The sequence below is a fragment of the Cydia fagiglandana genome, chromosome 11 (assembly GCF_963556715.1).
Source record: "Cydia fagiglandana chromosome 11, ilCydFagi1.1, whole genome shotgun sequence".
In the NCBI taxonomy this organism is placed as follows: domain Eukaryota; kingdom Metazoa; phylum Arthropoda; class Insecta; order Lepidoptera; family Tortricidae; genus Cydia; species Cydia fagiglandana.
In genome coordinates, this window is record NC_085942.1 from 991,108 (window position 1) to 1,018,866 (window position 27,759).

General features: G+C 39.5%; 2 protein-coding genes across 2 annotated transcripts in view; both read left to right on the forward strand.

The window, feature by feature from the left end:
• The first annotated feature begins 561 nt into the window (after nucleotides 1–561).
• LOC134668630 (cubilin-like) lies at nucleotides 562–8,736 on the forward strand. The gene is made up of 11 exons (XM_063526071.1): nucleotides 562–572; nucleotides 899–1,043; nucleotides 1,447–1,585; nucleotides 2,290–2,441; nucleotides 3,680–3,789; nucleotides 4,021–4,181; nucleotides 4,852–5,118; nucleotides 5,767–5,984; nucleotides 6,928–7,105; nucleotides 7,641–7,787; nucleotides 8,507–8,736. The coding sequence occupies exons 1-11, from the start codon at nucleotides 562–564 to the stop codon at nucleotides 8,734–8,736; spliced, it is 1,758 nt and encodes a 585-aa protein (XP_063382141.1).
• A 416-nt stretch (nucleotides 8,737–9,152) lies between these two features.
• Nucleotides 9,153–27,759, forward strand: part of LOC134668746 (uncharacterized) — a 30,420-nt gene continuing 11,813 nt past the window's right edge. The window contains exons 1-7 of the mRNA XM_063526195.1: nucleotides 9,153–9,351; nucleotides 14,129–14,681; nucleotides 15,277–15,514; nucleotides 15,914–16,213; nucleotides 22,942–24,069; nucleotides 24,366–24,539; nucleotides 25,973–26,044. Of these exons, the coding sequence (XP_063382265.1) occupies nucleotides 9,210–9,351; nucleotides 14,129–14,681; nucleotides 15,277–15,514; nucleotides 15,914–16,213; nucleotides 22,942–24,069; nucleotides 24,366–24,539; nucleotides 25,973–26,044 (2,607 nt within the window). The 5' untranslated portion in view covers nucleotides 9,153–9,209. The remainder of the gene's footprint in view (nucleotides 9,352–14,128; nucleotides 14,682–15,276; nucleotides 15,515–15,913; nucleotides 16,214–22,941; nucleotides 24,070–24,365; nucleotides 24,540–25,972; nucleotides 26,045–27,759) is intronic.

Genomic DNA, 27,759 nt, shown 5'->3' on the forward strand with positions numbered 1-27,759 from the left:
ATGTATTAGTGTAAGGATTAATATTTTTTCTTTCTAAATAATATTTTCTTTACATTTTAAACGCAGCGCCATCTTACGGTGCCTAATTAACTACCTCCTTATTTATAAAAATCTTGCAGACGGAATTGAACACAGATAAACCTGAGTAGTGAAAACCCTCTGCCCATCGAACATCGAGGCTCTAACGGTTCTCGTTAACAAATCTAACCATAGCTTCCTTGTTTTGTAGATTAGCAAGGGCATGGGCAGAATTCCGCAAATCGACGACTGGCGGCTATTTTGCGTGATGGGGTTGGGGGTAGGCTAGTCCAACCAGCCTAATTCCTCAAGGAATTCTGAACAAACATTTGACGTCACAGGGGACTGCCTGTATCATCTATTCCTTATTGCACAATGTACTCTTGTCCTCAGGTATGTGAAGGCCTGAATATGCGGCTGTCATCCGTCCACTCGGCCGAAGAAGAACGCTTCATCGTCTCGGGGATTCGGCAAAGCAGCGACTACAGGTACTTTATATTTGTCCCATTTTGCAATTACTTGCTCCCGCTATGTACGAGCGAGATGCAACAAAAGTAAGAGCAAATGCCGCTCCTACCTTTATGTATGTTCCCAACTCATTTTATGTAGTTACCTGAAAGTGGCAAGCTAAAAGAAACAACATGTTAACTCCTTGCCTCTAACGTACGCGAAACCGAATCGACAGAAGAGTTACCTCCTCCTCGGACGCGATATCAAAACGCATAGGGGTTTACATTTTTCATACATTTAGTATGAGTAGTGGGACTTTCAGGCTTTTGCATTTAATAACGCTAAGACTCAAGCCGTTAAAGGTTCTCTAAAATAACTATACATATAAGAACCGAAGAAAGAAACCTAAACAAGAATAATGTTTTCTCAGCGCCGGAACAGTGTACTGGCTTGGCGCGAGATCAGAAGACGGTCGCTGGGACAATTTTACTTGGAGCGACGGCAGCGCAGTCGGATACCGAGGCTGGCAGCAATACAACGAATCTGATGAGAGGGATGCCTGTTTGGGAGTTCAAGTAAGCACATATCGTAACTTAGCTTCTCAAATCTAACTATTATTTACCTTGCAAGTTCAATTTCTTGGTACATAATCTGAGGTGGAGCAGAGACCTCGAAGGTCGAACAGGCGAGTCAAGGTTTGGCAGTCATGATATCAACCTTAACTTTTTGCGTTCAAGTCTTATAGAGCTGAACCAAGAGAAGTCTTCAACGATTTTGATAGCACACGCAGTGCAAGTGTTATTTTAAACGTCAAACTTCTATGAAATGATGACGTATAAACAACACTTGCACTGCGGCGTGTGCTGTCAAATTCGTTGCAAACTTCTCTTGGTCTTACCCTAGGTACTTACCTTCACATTCTTCTAAATAAAATGATTAGTATTTTCAAAATCTTGATATTCGTTATTTTCTCAACAGTGGAAGTCATCCCCAGTCCCATCGCAGCCCAGCGGCCTTTTCTGGACGTTACACAAATGCTCTGCCACGGGCGGCTACGTTTGCAAACGAAGACTCTCCGAGGTCATCGTCAAAAACAGGACTGTCGAAGGGTCATCAGGTAACAGATAACCTCATTATTATATAAATCGATTGGCATATAGCTCGAAATAGGCCATCTCTAATGATCTTCACAATGACCTTTCGAACGTTGCCATGAGAGTTTATTATAGGTACCTAACCGTTATTGCTAATTATTACTAAGCCTGCCTCACGGAGGCGGGGTGTAGCACTTTGGTGTTGAGCATCAAGGTGGAACTAATTTAGCTTACTTTTTCTTCGAGACCAGTAGAAGACATCTCAAAATAGCCAGGTTTCGAGCATTAAGGCCGCTAGTTCTCCGTAATTTAGGCTCATCCTCCTCCTTGCTTCGTTCTCCTCAGTACTGAGGGTCGTGACCTCCTAGTGGAGCACATGATTTTCGGATTGCAGATTTCCAGCCTATCCGGTCCCTTGCGACTTCTAAGGCATCATGGACCTTCATGGATAGCGATTTGCTAACCTGGTGGCTAACTTAGGCTAGCTTAGGTTAGGCTTAGCTTTGCTAATTTAGGCTCTATTATCATGAAATACGTGGGCAATATTGAAAATTTCTAGATAAATGAGACGACTTATTTTTTCTAAGTAAACAGTTCCAGGAATTTTCCGTATGCCCTGAGTAGCGTGGAGAATCCTCTTAAGAGACTTACGTCCAGCAATGTAAATTCCTTTGTCCAGCAGTGGACGTCTTTTGGCTGAGATGATGATGATGATGTATGTTTCTAGGCACACTAACAAGTCCCGAGCACCCAAACCTGTACGACAACGACCTGGACTACTGGGTGCACGTGGTCGGACCTCCTGACACCCGGCTCGTGTTCGTCTTCCAGCGGATCGATTTGGAGTTCCAGAAGGACTGTCTCTACGACTATGTTGAAGTAAGTATGCCCTTGAATCACTTCTAATGATTTCTTAGACTCAGACGCCGTAGACGCGTCGACAGACACCGGGCAATACGAGCCGAGCAGAACGACGACTTTTTCGCTCTTATTGCACAGACATATGCGGGGGAACCCTCAGTGTTTGGGGGGCCTTAAGATATCATCTGTGCCCTTTACTGTTCCAACAAAAGGGTTTGGCTCAGCACTTATACAATAATGAATGATGAAGCTCATTGGTAGGGTATCGAATTTCTATATTCCAGCAGTTCTTTGAAAGCCTTTAAATAGGTTGATTTTGACGAGCACTAAAATTACCTATACTTTAACTGACCAGAAGACTTACACTGCAGACTGCTCATATGAAATATAATTATGGTCTGTAATCTGTATACATGTCTTTTATGAGAATTATGAGTAGGTACCTAATTAGTATCGATCTTGCGATAATTGAAACACCTAAGACGACCAACAGTAACCATAAGGGATACACGTAGTATATGGTTGTGACCCTGAATATTCAAAGGCAGCAAAAGTAGGTTCGAAGCTCTCAAAATCAGCATCCGAAGACAATAGCAGCTTTTATTACTTTTCTACAAGTATCTTGACAAATATTGCCGGAGTAACCCTTTTGTGAAAACACGGCGCTGAAGTTGTTTGTAAAGAAACTTCATAAAGTTGACGACTTTGTTATTTGTGTCATAAATGATATGATTTACGTGCTATTGTCCCTTGACCTTTAGGTCTCAGCTTCTTAGCATCTTCCGAACCGTTTACTGATTTTTTATACCTTATTGGAAAATATGTTGATAATTAAGTTTGTCGCTATTAGAACGCTACGAACATGCGTCACGCCTTCCTAGGAGACCAAAGTCACAGGTGATTTTCAAACAGAAATAAATATCCTAACCGCACGCAAAAAACTAGTGAATATAAAACATAAAGAAATGACACCGCCTATGATCATAACTTCTAATCGGCGGGCAACAACAGTAGTGGCGAGCCTTCGTTGCGTCTAGGATTTAAACATATCTGATGTTTGCAATTACTTTGACCTTATATTTTAGGGTAGCTCTTCTTCTTCTTCCTCCTCAGCGAGTATGCGCCCACTGTTGGGCATACGCCTCTCCAAGCAGCTCTATTTGCTGCTTCTCTCCTCCAGAGTGGGTCTGCAATCTTTTTAATGTCATCCTCCCATCTTCCATCCTCCAGGGTAGCTCATGTAATTGTAATTTCAGCTCCGGGATACCCTTAACCTGAAGTCGTCGCGATACTGCGGAACCGTCGGGGAGACGAGATGGGTCGCTTCCAGCAACAAGGCTGTACTGCACTTCCACTCAGATTACAAGTAAGTATCGTTACTAAAGTCATCATCATCATATCAGCCAGAGGACGTCCACTGCTGGACATAGGCCTCCCCCTAACGTGCCACAATGACCGGTCTTGCGCCACCCGCATCCAGCGGACTCCCGCGACCTTTACCAGGTCGGGTCGGGGTTTACTAAAGTCAACACGAGCCTTATTAAATTTAATGTAGGCTAAAAATTGTCTTATAATGTTTATTTATTGTATGTTCCAGCACTCAGGCATCGGGGTTTTCCCTAATCTGGCAAGCGGTGGAACTGGTGGGGTGCCCATCGCAAACTTTCACGTCCAAGGAGGGCGTGCTGCGCAGCCCACACTTTCCTCATTTCCTGCTGCCTGACTTAGACTGCACTGTCGACATCTTAGCTCCTGCAGGTACAGTCGCCATCAGATATTTCGGAGCGGCCAAGGTGTTCACAATATCTGAACGCGCGCTCTATCGCCTTGACAATAGAGGCGTGCTCAGATATTTGTGAGCGCCTTAGCTGCTCCTATATATCTGATGGCGACTGTACCTAATGAACGCAACTATAATAATCGAACGACAAACCTGATATAGACGCAGACGGAGTTTCACGTCAAACAAATAACCAGAACGTTAATTATTCTACACAGGAGATTGATAGAGTTGTGTTTTACCAAAAGTAATGTTTAATTGCGATACGCTGCAAGATCTGCAATTTCTAAATCACCAAATTCCATCGATACCAACTCAATTAGCTCTCACAGTTATCAACTGATGACATTTTTCCCCTAAATTTGCTCCACACAGTCTACATGTACAACTTCTTCTTCTTCTTCTTTATATTTAAGATCTGTGCTCTTGTCGTTGGAGCAATCTCCAACTCGTCCGGTCCTCTCCGGTTGGTCCGGAAATTGGACATCTGCTACGACACGACATGTTCCAAAAGAACAGAGGAAGAGGAAGACTGAGAATCAATTATTTCAACCAAATAAAAGAAAAAGTTCAGATCGTGTCACACCAGAAGGTTAAGGAGTTGGCAGAGGACGTATACAACTAAATAAATATCTCATAAACTTCCAGGCAAACGAGTCTTCCTAAACATCACCTACCTCGACTTCGGCCACGGCACCTTCGAAAAGGGCCTCCCGTCCAACCTCACGGACGCCACAGACCCCGACTCCTTCCTCGAAGTGCAAGTGGACCTGCAGGACCAGCCCATCAGACCGTTCACCAACCCTGACGTGTTCACGAGCGGGCTGTTCGTGTCGACGGCGGAGGTGATGCGAGTGAGGTTCAAGACCGGAAGGAACGTTAGTGGGAAGGGGTTTCAGGCTTATTTTAAAACTAGTGAGTACCTCGACGTCAAAGATATGTTTACACTTTTGCATCTTACTCCTTTGTAATAAGGCGAAAAATGTAAAAATATCGTACCACTTTACGTAAAAATTACACGATTTTTTTACAGCAGATTTTAACCTTTTGAACGCCAAACGGCGCATCCATTTGCCGTGCCACTGATGCCACGGGGGTAAAATTTAGTTTTGTGAATAGAATAGAATAAAAGTGGGGTGTTTTTCAGTTGATTTTCATCAAGAAACGATCGACTTCAAATGCCGTCTTTGGCGTCGTTGTCACGATTTTGCGTTGACGTCAATTGCCGTCTGTGGCGTTAAAAAGGTTAATTTGTATATTTTTTTCTAAAGCGAAATGCAAAGTTGTTCTCTTTTAGCAAAAAATAAATAAATAAATAGTCTCTCTCTGCCTACTCTTTAAAACCCTTTCATTGTTTATCCGTGAAATACTGTTCTTTACATGTATTTACCTTTCATAATTTTTCAATCAGAAACAAATATTCCTCGTATATCGGACATAATTTTATTGCTTCAATTGATTTTCTTTAGAATTACCATTCTTAGGAAAGATTCTCGTTCTCTCTGGCGCTGTCAAAATTAAGGTAATTCACAGTAAATGTATGTATGTCTATTTAATTTCCAGTGGGCACAATAAACGTGACACACACCCTAGAGCTCCACCACGTCCGCTCAGGCCGACTGTCAGCCCCCAACTGGCCTCGCGCTCCACCGCCGCGCTTCACGCTGCGCACGCGACTTATCGCGCCACATGATCATACGTTATCTGTGGCATTTGCGAAAACTACGCTTGCTAGCGGGGAGGAGCCGTGGCCTTGTGGGGAAGGGAGAGGATGGATAGAGGTGAGACAAAGACAGCAATTCTAGTAATAATAATATAGGTCTGGTAAGATAAAAACAGCAATAAAACAAGAAACAAACTGTGTCCGTACCATGATCATACACTATCGGAAGCATTTGCAAAGAGTACACTAGTAGAAAGGACATGTGGCATTTTAGTGAGGGCATTGAAGACGTTTAAAATAATCATTCCTCTCAAACCCAATATGGCAGTAAGTTCTAGATCCATAGCTTATCGTTTATTTTTACATTGCCTTAATATTGAAATATGCCCAGGATCATCGATATTATGGCTACATGTCTTTTAAATTATAACAATATTATTTCAAACCTTTAATCCTACCGGCTGCGCCATGTAGAATTTGTATTGAGACGTAGGAATATATATATAATAAACGTAGCCTGGTTATAAGACTGGATTTTTTCTTCTACTCGCACATATTTTGAATAGTCCTGGTAATTCTTTAACTTCTTAAGTATAATAGTTATAACTGTAAAATAATGTATTTACCCTTGTAAATCATACGATGTAATGTATTTCCAACGCCTCGACAACACGCAACTCTTCCACTCTGCTCGCGGTCCGACCACAGAATAAGTAATAGTACTACCGTACAGAAAGGACACTTCCTACAAAACCGAAGTTTGACAGCGATTCAGGGTCGAATTATGATATCCCTTTCTAACTTATGGCACTATCCCTTTCGACTATTAAGGGTTGTCAAAAATGAAGTAATTATCTTATCTGTGGTCGTGCACGCAAAGGGACATCCAGTTGTGTCAAGCCTAATAATAGCTCGGAGCAATGCTGAGCCGAAAGCAGTCGAGTTTGCCCGAACTCAGGAGTGTCTCCCCACTGGTCCGACATTGACTGTCTGTCAGTGACTTCACCATGACGTAAGCGCTCCAGACGTTTATACACTACAATAACTATCTCAACTTTCAGGTGAAAGACAGCTACACAGACAACAACGGTACACAGTGGACGCTCTGCGAAGCGGACCGAGCGAAGCGAAGAACAGAGACCCCACTGGTGATCAACAGTTACTTGCACTCGCTGACAGTGACCCAATGTGCGGGGGAGAATGGCGTACATATGGATGTTGCGTTGCTGGTTAATAAAGGTAAATCCACTAAAACCTCTGTTTTTATCATCATCATCATATCAGCCAGAGGACGTCCACTGCTGTACTTAGGCCTCCCCCAAAGAGTGCCACAATGACCGGTCATGCGCCACCCGCATCCAACGTACTCCCGCGACCTTTACCAGGTCGTCAGTCCACCTTGTGGGGATTCTACCCTCGCTGCGCCTTCCGGTACGTGGTCGCCACTCGAGAACCTTTCCGCCCCAATGGCCACCGATTCTACGGGCAATGTGCCCCGCCCACTGCCAATTAAGTCTAGCGATTTGGAGGGCTACATCGGTTACTTTGGTTCTGCTGTTTTTATATGAAACTACTATTTAGAAAGTGTTTCATCTTATAGTAATAGCACGTACGATTGACAATCAAGATTGACTTTATTTAAATCCTGTTTGAAGCTACATTGATTCTTTAGCTATATTATTGCTATCGGCAATGGCTGCTTCGTATTCTCCGTCTGTCATCAAACAGTATAACATTGCGTCATTAACTCGTCTTTTTTTTCATTATTTTCTAGATCCAGACTACCACAGTAAAGTTTTACTGCTCTCTGAAGGCGAGGACACGTACATTGAGTCCTGCTACCCAAACCCTTGCGTACACGACGGGTTCTGCGCTACTGATGATACGAAGAACTTTTGTCAGTGCGCTGGGTACTACACAGGTCAGTACCTATACATTACTCTGCAAATTGATATAAGATCAAGTGACATACCCCTTCAACTTTATTAAAGGGCAGCATTGTTGACTTTGCTTTAAAATTTCTTAGCTACTCTAACGCTACTCTGGTGAGATTTGGAACTATTATTTACAGCTGACTGCTGGACACTTTTAAAACTGTTCTACCATAAGAGATTTCGCTCCTTTTACTCTATACTCCATGCACCTTAAATTGAATTTGGACTTTCCGTGTATTGAATTTAAACCGAAATATGATACTTTGAATGACGTCACATTAGAATGGCCATTTCTTTCTTCGGGCGATTCTTTTAAAAGTAGTTGTTAATAACAGTGTATTGCCGTGAGCCGTTGGGCTACTTTCATGCACCCGTGCATTCTAATAATATCGTGTCTCAATTAAATGCTCTAGAGTCTAGACTGGACGTTCTGTCTAGACTCTAGATAGAACGTCTAGTTTAAATATAAGGTCCTTAAGTCAAACTTGATCCTTCATTATAGTCTGTACCTATAACATTTATTGGTTAACCAACCAAATATAAAACCGCCCGGGTCAGTCACCGAACGACCCGTCTTTAACCTACATTATTTGATCATGTAATGTTTGCATCTACCCTCAAACGGCTTAAGGAGCTCATTGAGGGTAGATTTTGTTTACTTTTATTTAAATACCTAAAGATACAGAGTATAGTGATATATTTCCAGGAATGTTCTGCCTCCTTAACGCCTGCGAGCGCTCGCCCTGCGTATTCGGCAACTGCACCCTGTCAGAAGATTCGTTCTTGTGCCTGTGCGCGCGCGGCTGGCTGGGGCGCCGCTGCGCCGAGCGCGTGCGCCCGTGCGCCGCGCGCCCCTGCAACAACCGCGGCGCCTGCAGCGAGCGGGACGGCGGGTTCCTGTGCCAGTGTAACCCGTCGTGGAAGGGGAAGAGGTAAACTTAAAAACTGTAATCTTAAAATAAAATCTTTCCGCTACTAACAGCACTTTATCTGAAGACTAGGGGGTGTGTGGTGTAAGTAAGGAATATTGCACAAACCAAAAAGAATCCAAAATATTACCTTTTGACTTTTGACAAAATTTTACTATAATGACACGGTAGGCTCTCGAGATCAAAAATTTTAACATCCAAAAAAATCAGCCGACCTTTTAAAATAAGGCGCCGCCCCTTATTTAAAAAGCTTTTAAATAAATAGGCTATTTAGGATATGATAGTTTCAGATGTTGGGTTATAAACACAGCGTTCAGAGATTTCCAGTTGGTTAAGCTGCATTAAAAAGAATGTTACAGACATAATTTGTGTTACAGAACATTTCCAGATTGATTAAAAATTAATTATTACGGTAAAACTCTACTATACAGATGCGAAATCCCAAACCCAACCCCAAAAATCGTGAGCCTCGGCGCCCGTATGATGCAAGAGCCGTTCTGGCTCGGTCTGATCGCCGTTTTCGTGGTCCTCGGCGTCATCGGTCTGGTGTGGTGCGCCAAGCGACACTTCCCTGAGAAGATTGAGAAGCTGCTGGCCGAGGAGGCAGATCGGTGTGCGAGACGTAAGTGTTATAGGATTCTGGTCTTTAAGTAGAGAGGTGGATGGCAGACATTTGCCAAGCTGGATTTTTGGTATCAAAGCAACTACCTATTTTGGCTATTTTATTGATTTATGATTAGTCTTAAAGCGGTTTGAGGCTTCTGGAAGACTTCAAAACTTGATTTGGATTTGTGTTCACGTACACGGGGCAGGAATTTGATACCAAGGATTAAGCCACAGACTTGTACTCAGGGCACAGTATTATGTTTATACATAATTCTTTGAACTGTGTGTAAGTGTGGAAATGAATGTCATCTTTAAGACTTTTAGCGCTCGAGGTTTGTATCTAACAACAAACATCTTTAAAAAAATATTGTGAGAAAATACATACGGAAAACTCTTATAAAACCACTGAGTGCTTGAAAATTTCCTTAAAGCCCTTAAGTTTCCTAATATTCTTGGTCCAATCCAGACCAATGTTGTTGGTATCTTCACGGAAGCCATAGGAATTTTGGTTCAAAGAATTTATAGCTGATGCGAAACTCGAGCGCACGTCAACACACATTACAATATTTTCCAAAATCTCATAAGCACACAGTCAGCTTGCCTCAGAACCACGACTGTAATGACTTTTCGATACCACGACGTAATAGCATATTTTCGCAACTCGATGAGCTTCGTTGATATCCTGTTTTGAACGTTTTCTGATTCGCACATCACACGGATGGTAAGGACACGTATTGCCTTTGGCGTTTCTTCTTGCTGTATGTTTAGCTTGCGGATGCAGAAACTATTTTTAATATTTTTTTAAGTATTAGCTTAACTACCAATTTTTCTTAAAACTTTTTGAATGGATCGTTGAGATTAATCTCAGACAAGCGAGAACCAATCTTATAGAATTCGTTCTTGACATTATATTTATGTCATTTCCGATTCTTTTACTGACTGTACATATATAACATAGACATAGATAATGTAACAAGATATGTGCAATACGTAGAGCAATTTATCGTACGTCTAGTTTTAACGATTGAATCTGATGGCATTATATGTTATTTTTTTATATCCTGTAGGTTCCATATAACACATGGAGCACATCATCTACTTCAGTTGTTAAAATCTAGCATTCTTCAATAATTAGCTCAATTTGGTGCAACGCTATTTCTTGATCAATAACGTGAGTGAAATCATAGATTCAGTTAGAACTAACGTGTTCGTTTCTGGGATCCGTAAGGAAACACGGTTTTTTTAACTTGGTGCCAAGTGTATCTGTATTAAATGTTTTCCTTTCAGGGATATTGTTTTTGTGCTGTTTTCCAAATTTGTAATAACTTGAATATGCTACTACGAAAAGTATCATATTTTGTTTTTCGCAATCCATAATTCATTAGTTATTTTTATTATTTAATCTCAAAAGTGTTTTTTTACCAAAGAAAGGTTCAACAAAACATGATGCTCAAGTTTCATAATATGAATTCCCTCTCACGAATATACGTACAAATCAATAAATTGGCAGAAAGGCTTACAAGTTCATGTCGCTTTGGATTGCCAAGTTAAAGCAATTGTGAATGGCGATGGGTCTGCTAGACGTTAGAGTGCCTGGACAATCATGACATCTTTACTCCCTTTATAAGCCTTCTAAAAATCATTTCCATGTCTATCTTCTTCTGTTCATTGATAGGCTGTCTCTAAGTTCTAGTTATTTCTATAGTGCTCATTTCATTTCTGATCACTCTCTTGTCGTTGACTTTTTTCATTTGATGTCCATTTAAATTGTTAAATTTTTCAACATCTTTGATATTTTGCTCAGATTCATTTTAGATTTGTTTTTAATTTCGTATTATCACGGTATTTAATTCACGGTATTCACGGTATTTCGTTTTTTGATTAGTATGAATTCAAATAATTGACCAATGAAATATCATACGAGTAGGTCTTTTAACCTTGATGTTGTTCTAATAATTTTAGTTCTTCTCTGCATTACAGTTTCATTCTTCATCTGTCTCTTTTCGAAATTCATCATTTTCATCCTCAAAAATCTCCTAATAATCTAAAATTAGCAACGATTGTCTTCGCATGAAACTCTGGCATTCCTATATGTACGGTAGCGCGCACTGGGCGTCAGCGGTACGCGGCCGTGCCGCAGGCGGAGTAGCGGCAGGCGCGCGGCGACGCGGCGGACACACGTACGTGCTGTAGCGGTAGTTCTGCGTTTCACTGACGTCTTCACGGCTGCACGTCCGGCGTTGCCAAAAGATCCAGCGTAGAGACAGGAGACGTTTGACGACTGATGCAAGAGCTACCCCAATGCCTGGCTTAAATTCAAAATTTTATCCTTATATTAGTACGAGCACAGAAAACTAAATAATAGAGTCGAATAGAGTGAAGATCAAGCAATATTTTGCATGTGTTATTTTGACTATTGAACTAAATTTGTGGTCCCGGATTGTCAACGTGACTGAAGGCCTTATAAGGCAACTATAGTTCAGCAATTAAAGTAACACTATAAAATATTGTTGTGCCTATTCTATGCGCCTATATTGTTCAGTGATCTGTAGTACTATTCCTCAAGAGCTCTTTCTGAAGTCTGACTCAATTAGTGCTTCGGACTGACCATCAACCTTAGAGCTCCTCAACTAGACACACCCTCCGACACGTAGGCTATTATTCGGCGTTTCAACCGCATCATTTTTGTGGGCAGTTTGACGAAGCAGCAGTAAATTGATGACTTTTTGCTTATTTGGCAGAAGTAGTGTAAGTACTGCTAACATCCATCGCAGCCAACTCTTTATCAATTTGGCAGTGACAAAATGATGGGACAGGGCCACAAAAAACATATTATGATTTATGGTGTCACAAGCAAAATCTGTCGTCGCTTGTCGGTGCTAACTTAGCTTAGACACACTCTTCCAAATAATCAGAAACACCACCAGATTCTACTGCTAATTCTACAAAAATGGAACCACGAAAGTGATTCAGAACAAACGCCTGAATAATGAGCCAATACAAGTAGACGGACAGTAGCGGCAGGCATTAGAGTATCTAACTGGCAAACGTTGTCGAAGGTAAACTGTCGTCGGTGCACCGTCAGTGGTCGCCCTCCGACACGGCTGCCGTTGTTCCAGCGCGGCCGGAGCCCCGGACGCTGCTGACCCGGCTCGGGATCCGGAAGCCGTCCGTGTCCGCGCCGCACCAGCGCGTCCGCGCCGCGAGGACGTTTAGCTTGGACGATCTGTTAAAGCCGCCGCCAGGACGTAAGGAGTGAACGCGCTCCGCTGCGATAATCATGCATGATCATTTATATGTTTAAGGATATACGAGACTGCTTTGAATGGTGGAGACTGATTTTTAACCAACTGCAAAAAGATTACCAATTCTTCGGATTCTTACTTTTTTTTTCGTTTGGTTATCCGACCGATAATTATTTTATTACAAAGTGTTTCACTGTTGGTCTCATTATTATAATGTCAGTTTCTGATGAAAGATCTTCGAGACATCAATGGCTACACATTATATAGTGATATGACTATTTATTATACGTAGTAACTCGTGAATTTACTCTCGAAAAGCATCATGTGAAGTGAAACTGCTGATGAACATAATGAAATTAAATGATGGTAGCCCATCCTGTGGTGGTTCTTTTTGTAAAGATTATTGTAGCTTGATATTAAGCATCATTTTAGATTTATGAAACTGGCTTAGTAGGTGATGAAAACGAAAAGATCGCGATGACAAACATCACTACAAATGTTAAATAAATATGTTTCGAAAAAAATTGTAACAATGAAACGACAATCATACATTAGTTACATTACCTTTGCACGTTCATGATGATTTTATAATTTTGAAACATGGAATGGAATAATAGACAATTATGACGATTACAATTTCATCAATCATTAACAAACCACTCTTACAGTGATAGAAAAATATTTCAGCTCTAAATTCTTACAATGTAATTCTAGTCTTAATCTATTACCGTTAGCTGTAAAAACCAAAGTCACATGTCATAAGATAAGACCGATGTTTCACACATAGCCATTCCATCCATTCTACAAATCTTCATACTCCATCGCAAATGTCCCAATACTCCAGAATTTTCAAACTACTTCATTCATTTGTATCATATAATCACAACATTTGGTCAAATCGTGGCGGAGCGTGCGTTGTCAAGCACTGGTTACTGCTATGAACTGCTACACTTGATGTGGAATGCTGACCAATATACTCGGTCGTTATGTGTGCACCCTGACCTTGCACAAAACTCGTAGCTCCTTCTTCCTTAGCACCTTTTTGGATCGTCCAACTATCTTCAACAACCTTTTAAACATCAATAAGTTCCTCCTTTTATTTTATATTTGAAGTAACATCATCAATTTTATCTGATCCTTTCTTTTTAATTACTTCCTGATCTACTTTATTAATAATAGTATATTCTTATTGATTATTAGAAGGTTGTTGATCTATCTGTTTATATGTTGTATGTTGCTTTCGCATGCTTACTGTTACATCTTTCTGCTATTAAACTTTCCGTAACATTTCTACTTCACTTAACTCCTGAACTTAAACTAACTCCTCTTCAGTAGATCCAAAACTAAACAATAAACACTAACTGAAACACTAAATTGGCACGAGACCCTTTAAAAGTACTTTGGCTTCTATAGATGCACTTGATGCATGAGGAAATACCCCAAATAAAATTTCCAAATTCTAATTAGCTTTTAACAATATCGATGTTGTACAGCTTGTAGATCTGAACACTATATTTATAAATACTACATCGTTATTTTTCTGTACAGCGTCCCCATCGCCGCGCAAGAAGCGTAATAATTCAACGCCAACGAAGAAAAACGCAGCAGAAAAGAAGCAAATACTTCAACAGCTCATAAGTCCAGCTACAGCCAACGAGCACTCCAAGAAAATTAGCATGGGAGAGCTAATTCAAATGTCAGAGAAAAGGACTCTAAGCACCGTTGAGAGCGCGCCAGCATTTATGGAATTTAGTGAGCATAAAGAGACCTCATTCGCTAGTGAGGCTTCAACGCCTTCAACATCGCCATCGACTAGACACATATCAGATCCGAAGTTAGAAAAGAAAGTGACATTCGCGAGACTCCTGAACAGGGTGTCAGCAGAAATGAGCTCAAGCTCCGACGCGGATATGATGAATACGATAGCGATTCCGATGGCGGTGATAGCGGATAGAGGAATGAGGGCGAAGGCGTCGAGTACGCCGCCGTCGCCGGGGGTGGAAGCACGGTCGCCGCATAGCACGTCGAGCAACCAGGGGAGTGACTCCATGTCGAGTTTGGATCTGACGTTAGCGCATGCTGCTTTGAAAAAGTATTCCAGGTAAGATTATAAATAGGCGAATTTATTACTAGAATAACTTTTGATGACTAACAATTTAATAACGAATAACCTTAGAGCATTTAGTAACTGGAGATGTCATCGCTGTCATTTTCTTTACGAAACAGTCTGCAGATTTTTGCGGGGGAGGGGACGTCAAATGTATTGCTATTTCTACATGATTTGTACAACGTAGAAATAGCCATGTTAGTCCATACAAAAGTTTGCAAGTTTTTCCGCCGGGGGGGGGATCTCTTAGAGGCGACTCCAGTTATTAAATGCTCTAAACGAATAGATTATTGATTTGGTTTTTTTGGCTGTATATCACTGTTTGTTAAAGCATTTGTTTCTTATATTATAAAGAATGCCAAGCTTTTTCTAATGTTAATTTCATCTGATACCTATTTCTTCATGGTCTTCAGAAAGAAATCGGCTTACGGCAGTATTTTACGTAGCATAGATAACTTAGATATTTATCTTTTAGTTTCTTAGACACGTTTTTTGCGTTACATTTCTGTCATTATTATTTTATTGTCTGATTGGACCATTATATTAAATAAATATGAATTGAATTAACTGTCATCCTTCACATTCACAGAACCCCAAAAATCTCAAGCGCCGACTCCATCCTCGCGATGTTCCGCAACTTCTCCACCTCGGCGGCCATCATCTCCCGCGCCTCCTCCGGCGGGATCTCGGCGTCGAGCACGCCGACGGCGTCGTCGCCACAGGACGACACCGTGGACGCCGACGACGTGTCGCTCGCGTCGTCGCTCGTGCCCTCACTCGCGCCGGACTCGCCGATCGCGAGGCCGCATAATACTATTGAGATACAGGTAAAATTAACGTGTCAACGAAAATTATTCATTTCTGAACAAAGGTCTTATATAATTTCGACCCTCAGTCTTCACGGATGTTTTTATTTTTTTAAACAATAAATATGTGTTGTTGCCCGGTGGGGTGAGTGTTTTCATGGTTAATTGACTATTCGCACACTTTAAATTAGGTCTATCAATTATGTTGCTGCTAAAATATAATGGTCAGACCACTGAGTGAGTCACTGGTCATCCTAGCCAATGTATCCGCCAAAATAAAGTTGCTTGGTTATAAACTGGTATTACTCAGTGGCTGAGATGCTGGTAAGGCTATCAAAAAATTTTGCTTTTCCGCTATCTTTAGTCCCCCTTTCTAGTCAAAGGATTTTATCCTAATAACTCCTACGTTTATCGTTTCAGGTCCTAGACCCACTAAGCGCCCACAAATCCTCAGGCCCCGGCAGCAACCTCCTCCACCCCCCATCCATCCTTCTAGAAGTCCCTTCGACCATCAACAAGTGCCTCTCACCCATCCGCGAACTGCCAACACCATTGCCCACTCCTCTGCCCACTCCTTCGCCTACTCCGCTGCCGTCTCCTCGGATGCCAAAGAAGATGGAGTTGGATAAGAATGAGATCAGGTGTATGTCGCCGAGTGAGGATGAAGATGAGATTCGACTGGAGAAGCCGGAGAGGCCGACGTCTGGGTTGAGATTGAAGGTACCTACTAGTCTTCCTTGACAGTCTTCATAAATGTCATTTAACTGTCAGCACCTGTTTAAAAGCATTATAATCTCTATTTATACAATTTTTAGTTGTCTTTATTTATTCATTCAATTTTATTCATCGATTGTTCCATTCGCCTCTCTTTCAATCAGGGACCGTATAACCGGTTTTATTAAATACCTGTATATAAACTGTCAAACGAATACCGGTTAAAATGTTATACCTATATTCGAATTAGAGGTATTGCTGTCATTCCGTTTTTGTCTTTATCGCTAAACTACACTAATTGACATAATGAAATACCGGTATTCATTAATACCTCAATAATAACAGGTATTCAGTATACCGGTAATGGTTATCGTATTTAATACCGGTATTCATTGCACTTGATCAAAGAGTAACCAAAAACTTTGCGACAAGAGGTTAAAGTTTTTGTTAAGTCCTCATGCTAATATTGATCGCTGTACAAGCGAAATATTTCATAATTTATGAGCGTAGCAAGTGGTTCGAAATTGCGACCGTTTCAAAGCACGAGGTTGATGAATGAATTAATGAAAAGAATTAACCCCAGAAAACATTTCCATATGAAATATGAGCGCCGCGCCGGCGCGCCGCCGCCGCCATCAAAATTTTCGCGCCGCCGCCGCCGCCAAAATTTTCGCGTCGCCGCTGCCGACACTGCGCTATCGCCGTGGCATCGGCGTGACCTTGTTAGATACTAGAGTCTGTCTAAGCTAACTTTGCACCGATTTGAACAGAACAAAGTGAGGGAGTGTTATTATAATATAAACGTCATATTTTCATAGAAATTTGACATTAACGATGTAAATATCATCGTTCATCGTTCACACGTTGTCGTTGCAAATGCTATGCAGATTAGTTTGATCGGGAATTTATTGCTTTTATATAAGGTGCTAACAAATTAGGTACCGATATTTTAAGAGATGGTACTTTATTATATAAAAACAATTAACTTTAAATAGAAATCAAGAAAACTTTTCATATCATATTTTTGTTTTATTTACCGAACAAAAAAATAAATTAGAATTATATTAAAAAAATTAATTAAAAATAATCATTACGTGCATTTAACCACATAAAGAAAAAATACATAGAGTGCTCATGCTCACTCCATACATCAGTTTTGGTACCAAAAATACTATTCTTTTCGTAGTCAACATCTAGTATCGAGTAACGGAATTATCAGTACTGCTACTTGACAATAGATGTTGCACCGACCGAAATGTCTAATGCTCAACAACTTTCAGCGAATATTAAACAAGGATTAACTGAAACTTATTTTCAACTCCTTCTGCTTTAATATTAGTTGTAAATAGTTGTTCAATACAATTTTCGTGAGTCGCGACATTTGAGACATCTAGTATCAAGTAGCGGTACTGATAATCCCGCTCAAAGAATATAATACTCACTAGGAGAAGAACGGTAACTCCATACAAAAAAATGTCCCCAACCGTTTATACGTTTATACTACTGGCGCCCTCGATGTGTACCAATGGAACTAAAGTTGACAACCGGTTTAGCCTGGCGGGTATTGGTATTATAGGTAGGTATATAGTAATTATGTTGATAAACATATTTGTTATCTTCATATCACGAAATATATGAAAGATGCAAATATTACCCCTTGTTTGTGGTATTATCTATTGATTTAAATAAAAGGCATATTTATGTTTATAACATTGCATTATGTTTTACATATAGAAATATACACTGAAAATTAAACCCTGACAACTTAATAAAAATAGACATTAATAAAGCGCATTCACAAAGTTTTCAGTATTATACAAATAACATTAGGCATGCCTACCTATTACACTTTACACACATATACACTACACTTTACACACGGCATTTTACACAGATTTCTAACTTGTATTCATTCATACATTTCTTCACGGTTAATTAATACGCTTTCCAGATGCGTTATGACTCGGTTCCTTCTGAACCCACTAAAGCTGTATAAATTTCACTCTGGCTGCTTCAACAGCCGTTGCTCCGCATTTAGCACATTTTCTATGTGCATTGCTGTAATCTATGTAGGTACAGACTTACAGTCTTGAGTGGTTGTACCGCTACGTTGTATTTATTATTTAAAGATTTAATAAATAAAATTTTCGTTATGAACTTTAACCACAGCAGTTGGACAGAGTCATTGACAAATATATTTTTTTATTATGGTGGGTAGACGTACCTACCCTCCATATATTTTATGAATATTGATAAAGACAGTTGGAAGCAAATATTCATTATAAAACTTAATCGCGTGTAATTAAGTTTTAAGCGTTTTAAGTCCCGTTTTATGATTAATTATGTATAAAATTCGTGATAATTTAAATCAGAGTTGGGAGCAATGTTGCTGTAGAAAAATGTTTTTATTTTTATTACTCGCAACTTTTTCTCGGAGGCCAACGCACACATAGAAGCTTCAGGCGCACACATGCGCAATTATTTGGGGACATAACTTTCTTAGGAAGTGAACAGGCCTTGATCCCGCTACTCGATGCTAAATGTCAACTACGAAAATAATAGTCTTTTTGGTACCAAAACTGATGTACGGAGTGAGCACTCTATGCTTACTATATTTGTCTATGATTTAACTGACAAGATGTTTAACACTTTCTGTTTTGTCAACAATTGTTTGTGTTAAATGTCATTATCATCAACGTGTCATTTCATTTATCAACGTGAAGTGGCCAGTTAAAAAGAGGACTCATTTAATTATCTCATTAACAGGGTGTTTTTACGTAGCAAATTTGTTTTCCAATTTTCTCAAAAAAACAAAATCTAAATGTTTCATACTTAAATATATTCCAGGAGTCGAGTATTATCAGCTGTAAAAATATTGGTAGCTAATTTGTTAGCACCTTATATTAAGTTCGGATATATAAATTTTTTGGCTAATATACAGGGTGAAATTTAATTCACTGGCCAAATTGAAACAACCGAAAGAACTCGAAAAAATATTAAACACGTGTTTTTTCTTTTAATACCGCTCAGTACATTTTTTTCGAAATAACTCATCATCAAGTTGTCCTAAAAACCTCGTACGTTATGGTGAACCGACAACTACCCACTACACCCACTTCTCTCTTATCAGTTAAGGTCATTGACACCCCGCCCCTCCCGTTGTTTGCAATCGAGTCACCAATTATGAACCCTATTGCAGCGAGATTACCTACATAAGTTGCTAATTTTTCATTTCATATTAACGGGCTTAGAACCGTCAAAATGCAAAGGCAACTCATTTTTAATCTAAAATGTTATTTCTGACTAATGATTATTAACAAAACGTCCGTGGCTTAAAAACAATGAGTAAAAACTACGTCAGGAATCTTTGCATTCAGGCGTATTTAAAAAATTGAATCAACTTACGTACATTTGATTAAAAATCGACGCAATTAACGAAAGTCCCACGAGATGGTACTCTTGGATTTGACAATCCTTGTCTGCGAAGGCGTGGAACGGATTCCATTTCGTATAATCTTTGTGCACCACGTAAACACTCACCACTTAATAAATAACACCGTACCACTTCGTAATATTCCCGGTTCGAAAACATTTTTTTTAACCTTAGTACGCGCGCGATTATTATTTTAAGGTTGGCGAGTGACGAGTGACTAATCATTTATGCTTACCGTTATGTTTACCGCTAGCGCGGAATGGTTTAGTTTAGACTACCCTCGAAATTGATAAACCTGCCTACCATCGCCAACACTAACTGGGTGGACCCTATTGCAACGATTATAAGGTTCAGTGAAGGTCAGATAAGGGTTTTGCTGATGTTGTTCTTAAAACCTACTATTAGGTTTGTTTACATTTGTGGTAATTAGGGTGACCACGACTCGTGGAAAATATTTAAAAATTGAAAAATGAAAATTAAAAAAAAGTGTACTCTTTTTTTTCGCTAAATAGATTCCTTAAGTGTAACCTAGTGCCAGGAATGAATATGGCCAGTGATTTAAATTTCACCCTGTATATTAGACTGCATGCTTTCTCTTGTCTATGCTTAAGCTAAACATGTGGCAGTAGTTAGCGATTCGGTGGCCAGGCAATGTCAATGAATAAGAAATAGGTGATATGGAGCCTAACCTACTACGTCTATTCCAGAACATATCCTCAACAATTGCATGTAAAGGTATGAGCACGATAGTTGAAGTCACGCACACAACAACAAAATCATGTAATGACAGTGAGATTTTGAAATTAATATTCTTTTTAGGGTTCCGTATTTCGTACCAATATCAAGTTGATATTAACTGTAAAAAAGTTTCTTGAAGGTTTTTTTTATAGGCTTTTAATATCGTACGTTTAAGTCGCATTCACTCATTGATTCATTCATACTATTTTTGCGATTAGTAGGTACTCTGTGCGAGCAGTGTGTGTAATCATTCACCTCTCCTGGCGATACGTACATAACCCTAAATAACTATTATATTTGACTATAGCTACCCGCACTGACTTCGCACGGATAACACAAAACCTTAACAAATTGTACACCTAAACTAAAGCTTCCTCAAAAATCTTTCTATTGATAGCTGAAATCCGCATGAAAATCAGTTGAGTAGGTTTTGAGTTCATCGTGAACATACATTCATATAGTTACAGACAGACGCGGCGAGGGACTTTGTTTTATAAGGTGTAGTGAATTAGTGATAGATTCAATTAACAGTAACCTCACAATATAAAGATGTTCATTGTGCTGCTTATCTACAGTTCATGGCATGAAAAACTTTTTTCCTACCATAATTCAATAAATAATCCTTGAAATTAAAAGGTTTGAATTATCTTCGCATAAACCAAGTTTTCAAGGCTACGCCGCCGATTCGCCGCCACCGCCAACCAATTTTGACCGGCGAACCGTCGCCGGCTAAATGCCTATCGGGCGGCGCTAGACGTGCGCGCCGGTCGAAAATAATTGGGCAACGGCGCGCCACCTAAAAATCCACGGCGGCGGCGTGGAATTTTTCAACTTTTCAATATTAAGACGTATAATGAAAAGTCATGCTTAACCCTTAAATCGACAAGGGAAAAAAAATCTTAAAAACTGTGTTAGTATCATTTTTTTGGTGTTATTATCTTATTAGGTATGTGGTTGTTTATTGTAGAAAAATCATGAAAAAAATCTATTTATAATAGTTTCGAAAAAAACATAGGTATGACAAATATGTTGGATGTTGCCAGGTTCGGTGTAAATAAAAAGATACGCCGCATAATGAAAAGACGTCTAGTATTTTGGACGTTGCCGAATATACACTACCTACTTTATATGCATGAGGTTTTTTTTTGTCAATATCATGTTTTTTTTTAATTAATATAGAATAATTGCATTTTAATTATAAATACACTTACTGATAATGTCAACTTATAAACTAAAGTAAAACCTATTATTTTTATATTTTTCCAAAAAGTTTATAGCTCGTAGGTGGTAAAATTTTACCAGTCATTGGCGTCATTTTATTAACATTAAATCAAACTTAGCGGGGTATCGTAGGATGCAGCAACATCTGAACAATGGTATACAATAATGCATGTAATTTTATCAATATTTTCGTAAGAAATTTCTTAAATGAAATCGGGTCTGTCTCTTGATGTCTTGATGAACGCACAGGAAAAAAAATCCGTAATAATATTTTTTTATCTATTTGGTTCATTACGTTGTAATACGACAAATAATGACTTAGTATGGTGTTGGTGCGACATAAAATAGTAGAAATTCAATTATATAACCAGAAAAATTCCGTAAGTACGTAATTATTGCCATTTTTAAGTAAGTATTTTACGTCAATAATGTGAGAGTTACGTACTCGTAGGAAGTGGCGCCCGCAATAATTTTCAACTATTTCTTATCGGACTATAACCTATTACATATTTTAACGCTGCATAATACTGTCTTATAAAAAAATATTCGGCGCGAATTTTAAACTACCGGCGGCGGCGGCGGCGCGCACGTCTAATCGGCGCTCATATCTTTGAGATTATAAACTACATACATAATAAAATACAATTAAATCAACAATAAAAAAACAATTAAAAGAATCAAATGAACGCTATTAAATATTTATCCATCAAAATCATCACCTAACAGCTAATTTCACCAGCAACATGAAAACGGGCATTCTAAGATCCGAATCTTAAGTATTTACAACTTTACAAGCGGGCCGGACAATGTCCTTGACGAGTAGCGAAGGAACGAATCGTGGTACTACTACAACCGGTATTGGGACTTACTTATTACCGGTAATAGCTTTAGGAGTAAACTATCAAATAGTGGTATTTGTTGTCAATTGGCTAAACCGATAACACTATTGAATACCGGTATTCGAATACCTCTATTCGGAGCTTAAGTGATATAAATACCCAAATTCAAATTACACCGGTTATACCTCAATAATAACCTGTAGTCAGAATACCGGTAACGGTCCCTGCTTTCAATTGCAATACCTAACTATATAACCAACACTGTAATCAACATTAAATGAGTTCTAGTTTTCTACTAATCTATACATACCTATATGCTAATGCTTAATATAAAATTTATCAGTTCCGATATATAAAACAAATTGCGACTGGATGTCACATACATGTATTTTATATCGAGCAGAATCTTTTGTTAACGAAGTCGTTATTCACATGTTATTTTCTTGACGTAACTGAATAATAGTTCCTCGAATAATTTATTAAAATTTGTTTTATTTCTACAGCTCCGTCAGCCAGCATTCAGCTGTGATACCCCCACCCCCTCCACCCACGTGACAGACTCACCCAGCCCCAGCTTCACCCACAGCCAAGACTCAGAGCGGGAAATGTCCTCGCCATCCCCTGCACCACCATCCCTCCGAGTCCCAGTCTTAACCATCGAACGACCATCCCCAGGCTCCCCACCTCCCAAGAGAACACCTCCCCATCTAGAGTTCCAACCTCCTCCTTTGATAACGGTCACTTACAACGCCAGCGAAGAATCAGATGAACCTTTATCACCAAGACCACCACCTCCAACAATGAACATGTGTTATCTAAGCCCATTCTCCATGTCAGCGAGAGGAGAACGAGCGCCGTCAGAGTCCAATCTTTCCTCATCAGGCTACAGCTCCATGGCCAGCCCAGGACCATCGAGATGTAGCTCAAGTAATCCTTTATGCCCGTCCGAAATGGAAGATCCTGGCTCAGGTGGGGGACCGTCCTGTTTTCAAAGAAGACGGCCGTTAATGAAAACTAATTCGAGTCCAGCATCATCAAATGATGACTCCAAGGAACGGAGACGAGGACGATCCGACTCAGAGACGCTCTCAGATGATCCTTTGCTAGAATCTAATGACGAAGGCATAGGAACAGATGAAAGGGTAGACGATGTACCGTCCAGCGCTAAAGAAATGGAGACCCTAGTGGTTTTGAAAGAATTAGACGTGCCTCAAACATTATGTTCTCCCAGTGGCGTGACTAAATGCTCCATCGTCAAATGCTTGAGCGTTGAAAGAGGGCTAGATGAGAAAGCGAGTCTACGACCACCAACATTACTCACTGATCTTACCAGACCTTTAAGCCCTGTAAGTTCCCGAAGCGAATCACCCTTAAGCGACAAGGCAAGCTTGGGTCGCTTCTCACCACAGTTCTACGGGAGACAATTACCTTTTACCGATTCTGATGGACTCTACGACTTTCCAAGTTCAGAGTGTGTGAAAGGGACAAGCTGTAAAGGAGGTACAAACACACAGAAGAAGTCTGGGAGGAAACGAGACAGAAGAACGACGAGGACTGTGTCGCATGAAGCGACGGGAACGACCAAGTCAGCACTGCCTCATATGCCGCATTCCATGCATAATCTTTTAGAGGTAAATAAACCATTTATTTTCTCTTTTTTTATAGTTTGCGAATTTTCTCAGTCCGACGGACGTAGGACGAAATCGATTGAATTTTTTAAGGGTTTTATAATTCGCCGAAAATACTTGTTGTGACAGCTATCTCAAATGACACTCTATTAAAATTTACATAAAAAAATAGACAAATAGTATCAAATTTCATAGCCTATTTTAATTCTTCTAACACTAAGATACTTAGTTAAGTATGTCTTATGTGCCACCACAAAAGATCAATTCTAACTAGTCTAATTACAATGGGAATACCCCAGGTGCCTGGGCCTCGCGACGGGAGCCGAGGCCGAAAGTCCGGGCGCCGGCGCTCGCGCTCGCAGGCCCCGGCTCCCCCTTCCTCCTCGTCCTCTGAGGACTCGGTGTCCGCGGCCTCGGTGGCCTCTGTGGCCTCCGCGAGGGAACTGAGGTTGCCGCCTGATTTGGATATGCAGGTAAACAAATAATTTTTGTCTCAATCAGGAGGCCTATTCTGAATCTGATTTCAAAATTTTTAACATGTTGACACCATTCGCTTTAGGTGACGTCCAAAACTCCCTAATTGCAAAAAATAATAATAAATCACTGCGGTTCATTATGGCTATGAATTTGTAGTTGTAATTAGTAGGTTTTGGTCGTCACCTGACGATATAATATTATTGGTTCGAGCAAGATACGCTAAGATATGTCAAATTAAAACAATTCATAAAGTTTGAATAGGTCTCCTGAGCTTATTCCATCTCGATTTGAGGTTGTAACATCTGCATTACTTTGCTAATGTGATTATGAGTGAATTGCAAAAAATTTGTACCTACATAGTTAAGCACCTGTAATTAGCCTAAAGTCAATTGATTCAATTATGTTACGACAGTTAAGCCATTTCTATTTAAGTTAGATGCATGAAAATGTGTTAACGCATGCTATTGACTTATATGTTAATGTGTGTAATGTGTTATACGTATTAAGTACAAGAAATACAATACAGTTTACATAGTTAATTTCCGTAACACAAATGAATCAATTAAGACTCACAGCTTCTTAACTGCGCTTAATTACGTAATTTTTTTTGCAATTCACTCTTATAGCTTATAACGTCGTTTGAGGTAAAGCATACATTATTATAAGAGGACAATCGAATAAGATTAATCTATTTAAAAACATAATTTATTTATGCTTAGATATATGCATTTTTAAATCCGTTTTTAAAACATACTGCCCTTAATACATAGTATGCCTTTTAACACATTCAACGCCAAGAACCCGACTGTCGGGTACACTGTTCGTAGCGACTACGTGCTCCATACGGCAAAGACGTGGCTACACGCTACGAGCGTAACCCGTAGCAATTAGTGGCAATGAATGTGTTAAAGACTTAAGTATACAGTTACAATATGTTACAGTCATAACACTTAAATAGGATATTTTAACAAACGTCCAATGTGTTAAACAATATTCAATAGTTACACTTACACATTCCCAGTGTTTACTTATGTCGAATTGTCTATAGTACACGTAATAGTAAATCATTATGTCATTATCCACTTATAATTAATTTTGTTCTTGCACTTTAGGCACTATATTTCTGACCAAAGCAAATACTCGCACAGCAATCTCTAAAATTACGTAAAAAACACGCATTATTTTCCATATTACTAACTGAGCGTGTTTTTTCATATTACTTGCTTTTTATTAATTATACTAGCTCTTTTAATTTGTTCCATAACTATAGTTCTAGTAAGTATAGTTAACTTACTAATTTCCAATTTTTTATACAATATCTTTTTTCGACATTTGAATAAACGCGCTTTTCGCGTAATGGATTGTTATTTTATTTCTTAGTTCGCCTTTGTTTCAATGGCTAGGTGTGTAGTGATTATATTATTTTCAGCCAAGTGAGCCGACTAGGTTGCGGAAACCACTCAGAAGACAAAAATGCCGTAGTTCCGAGGTGATCTATGAAGTTAGAACCTTCATATACGTTGGCGTTTGCATGCGGAGCTGTCTGTTGACGAACTATTTACAAATCATACCGACCCTTAACACCCCATATAACCATTCCAGTCGCAGAATCATCAAAGTGGTAACTAAATGTCAGATGTGTCGTAACAGAGTCCACACAATGTGTCTAGAATTGTTTCGAAACAAAGTGTCGTCGCCGTGTGTACACTTTTCCGTAACAAGGTGTCGACACATTTGTGTGCACTTTGCGTGCGGTTTGCGACTAAATCTGACAGCAAATTTGTGACAGCAAATGTCAATATAAAATACCTCTTGAAAACCAAGGTTTGTCAAACTACTATTAGTGTCTCGTGTGCTCGTAAGTAATTCTAGTAAGTCATCATGGGCGATGCAAATGATAATAATCGACCAAAACCATATAAACACCCAACACCCGTCAACCTTTTACAGAAATGTTTTTAAAGAAATGCAATAAGCTACTTAGGTCAGCCAACGAATGCTCAAAAAAGTTGTAGAGGGAAATGCTCGGAACACAATTTTTGACTCTGTAACTTGGTTTGGACAAGTTAGGAGGTGAACATATCAAAAGTCCCCGGCCGTAGCCCTTGAGCGGGGGGAAGAGAGGGGGCTTTGAAGGTCCCATTTTCCGGTTTTTCGATTATATCTCGGAAACTATGCATCTTAGCGACATGGCCACTTATACAAAATGAAAGTTAATTTAATTTGTTACAAGTTTATTCCGTCAATTTTTTCGATATGTTGAATAGTTTTTGAGATATCCGCTCTTGAAAGTTTATTTAGGGCTCTCAATTTTATCTTGATATATCTACATCAGTGAAGGTGCTAGGCCGTGTATGGTATCGTTTTCGTATAAATCTGGGTTGCTGAATCCATTTAAGGTATCACATTGACACCATTCCACAAAATTAAAAAAATCTTTTTAGGGTTCCGTACCTCAAAAGCAAAAAACGGAATCCTTATAGGATCACTCGTGCGTCTGTATGTCTGTCTGTCTGAATACACAAAATAGTTCTTTACCTATAGATGACAGGAAAACCTATTAGAAATGTGCAGTCAAGCGCGAGTCGGACTTAATGTACGGAACCCTTAATACGCGAGTCCGACTCGCACTTGGTCGGTTTTTTTTAAACTCCTCTTGACGCTTAACCGCTGAACCGATTTCGTTGAAATTTGGTATAGAAATAGTTTGCGTCCCGGAACAGGACATAGGATAGATCTTATAACCAAAATCATCTTTTGAAGGTGTGAAAAGTGGCGTGGAAATTTGTACGGGAAATCAGTAACCGCTGAACCGATTTATATTAAATTTGGGATGGTCTACATCTTTGATTTAGTTAAAAATGATAAAAAAAACATGACTTCAAACCTAAACTTAAACAGTATTAACTTCAAGAAGTAAATTCTGAATTCCCTCTACACCTCATTTCACACCTTTGAAGGATGATTTTTGAGATAACTTATTATGTCCTGTCTCGGGACTCAAAATATATGTGTACTAAATTTAAATTAAAACTGTTCAGCAGTTTAAGCGTGAAGAGGAGTTTAAAAGAAAGTAAGTTTATATGTTTTTACTTTGGAATGGTGTCAATGTGATACCATAACAAAATTTGGTACTGCGAATTTATACGAAAACGATACCAAACATGGCCTCGTAGCTTTACTGTTGTAGAAGTCAAAATAAAATTGAGAGCCCTA

Excerpts from the sequence above, each read along its gene's own strand:
- LOC134668630 (XM_063526071.1), top strand. Across the intron at positions 5,985-6,927 it reads AAGGGAGAGGATGGATAGAG|GTGAAAGACAGCTACACAGA; the intron begins GTGAGACAAAGA and ends CTCAACTTTCAG. Across the intron at positions 7,788-8,506 it reads GTGCGCTGGGTACTACACAG|GAATGTTCTGCCTCCTTAAC; the intron begins GTCAGTACCTAT and ends ATATATTTCCAG.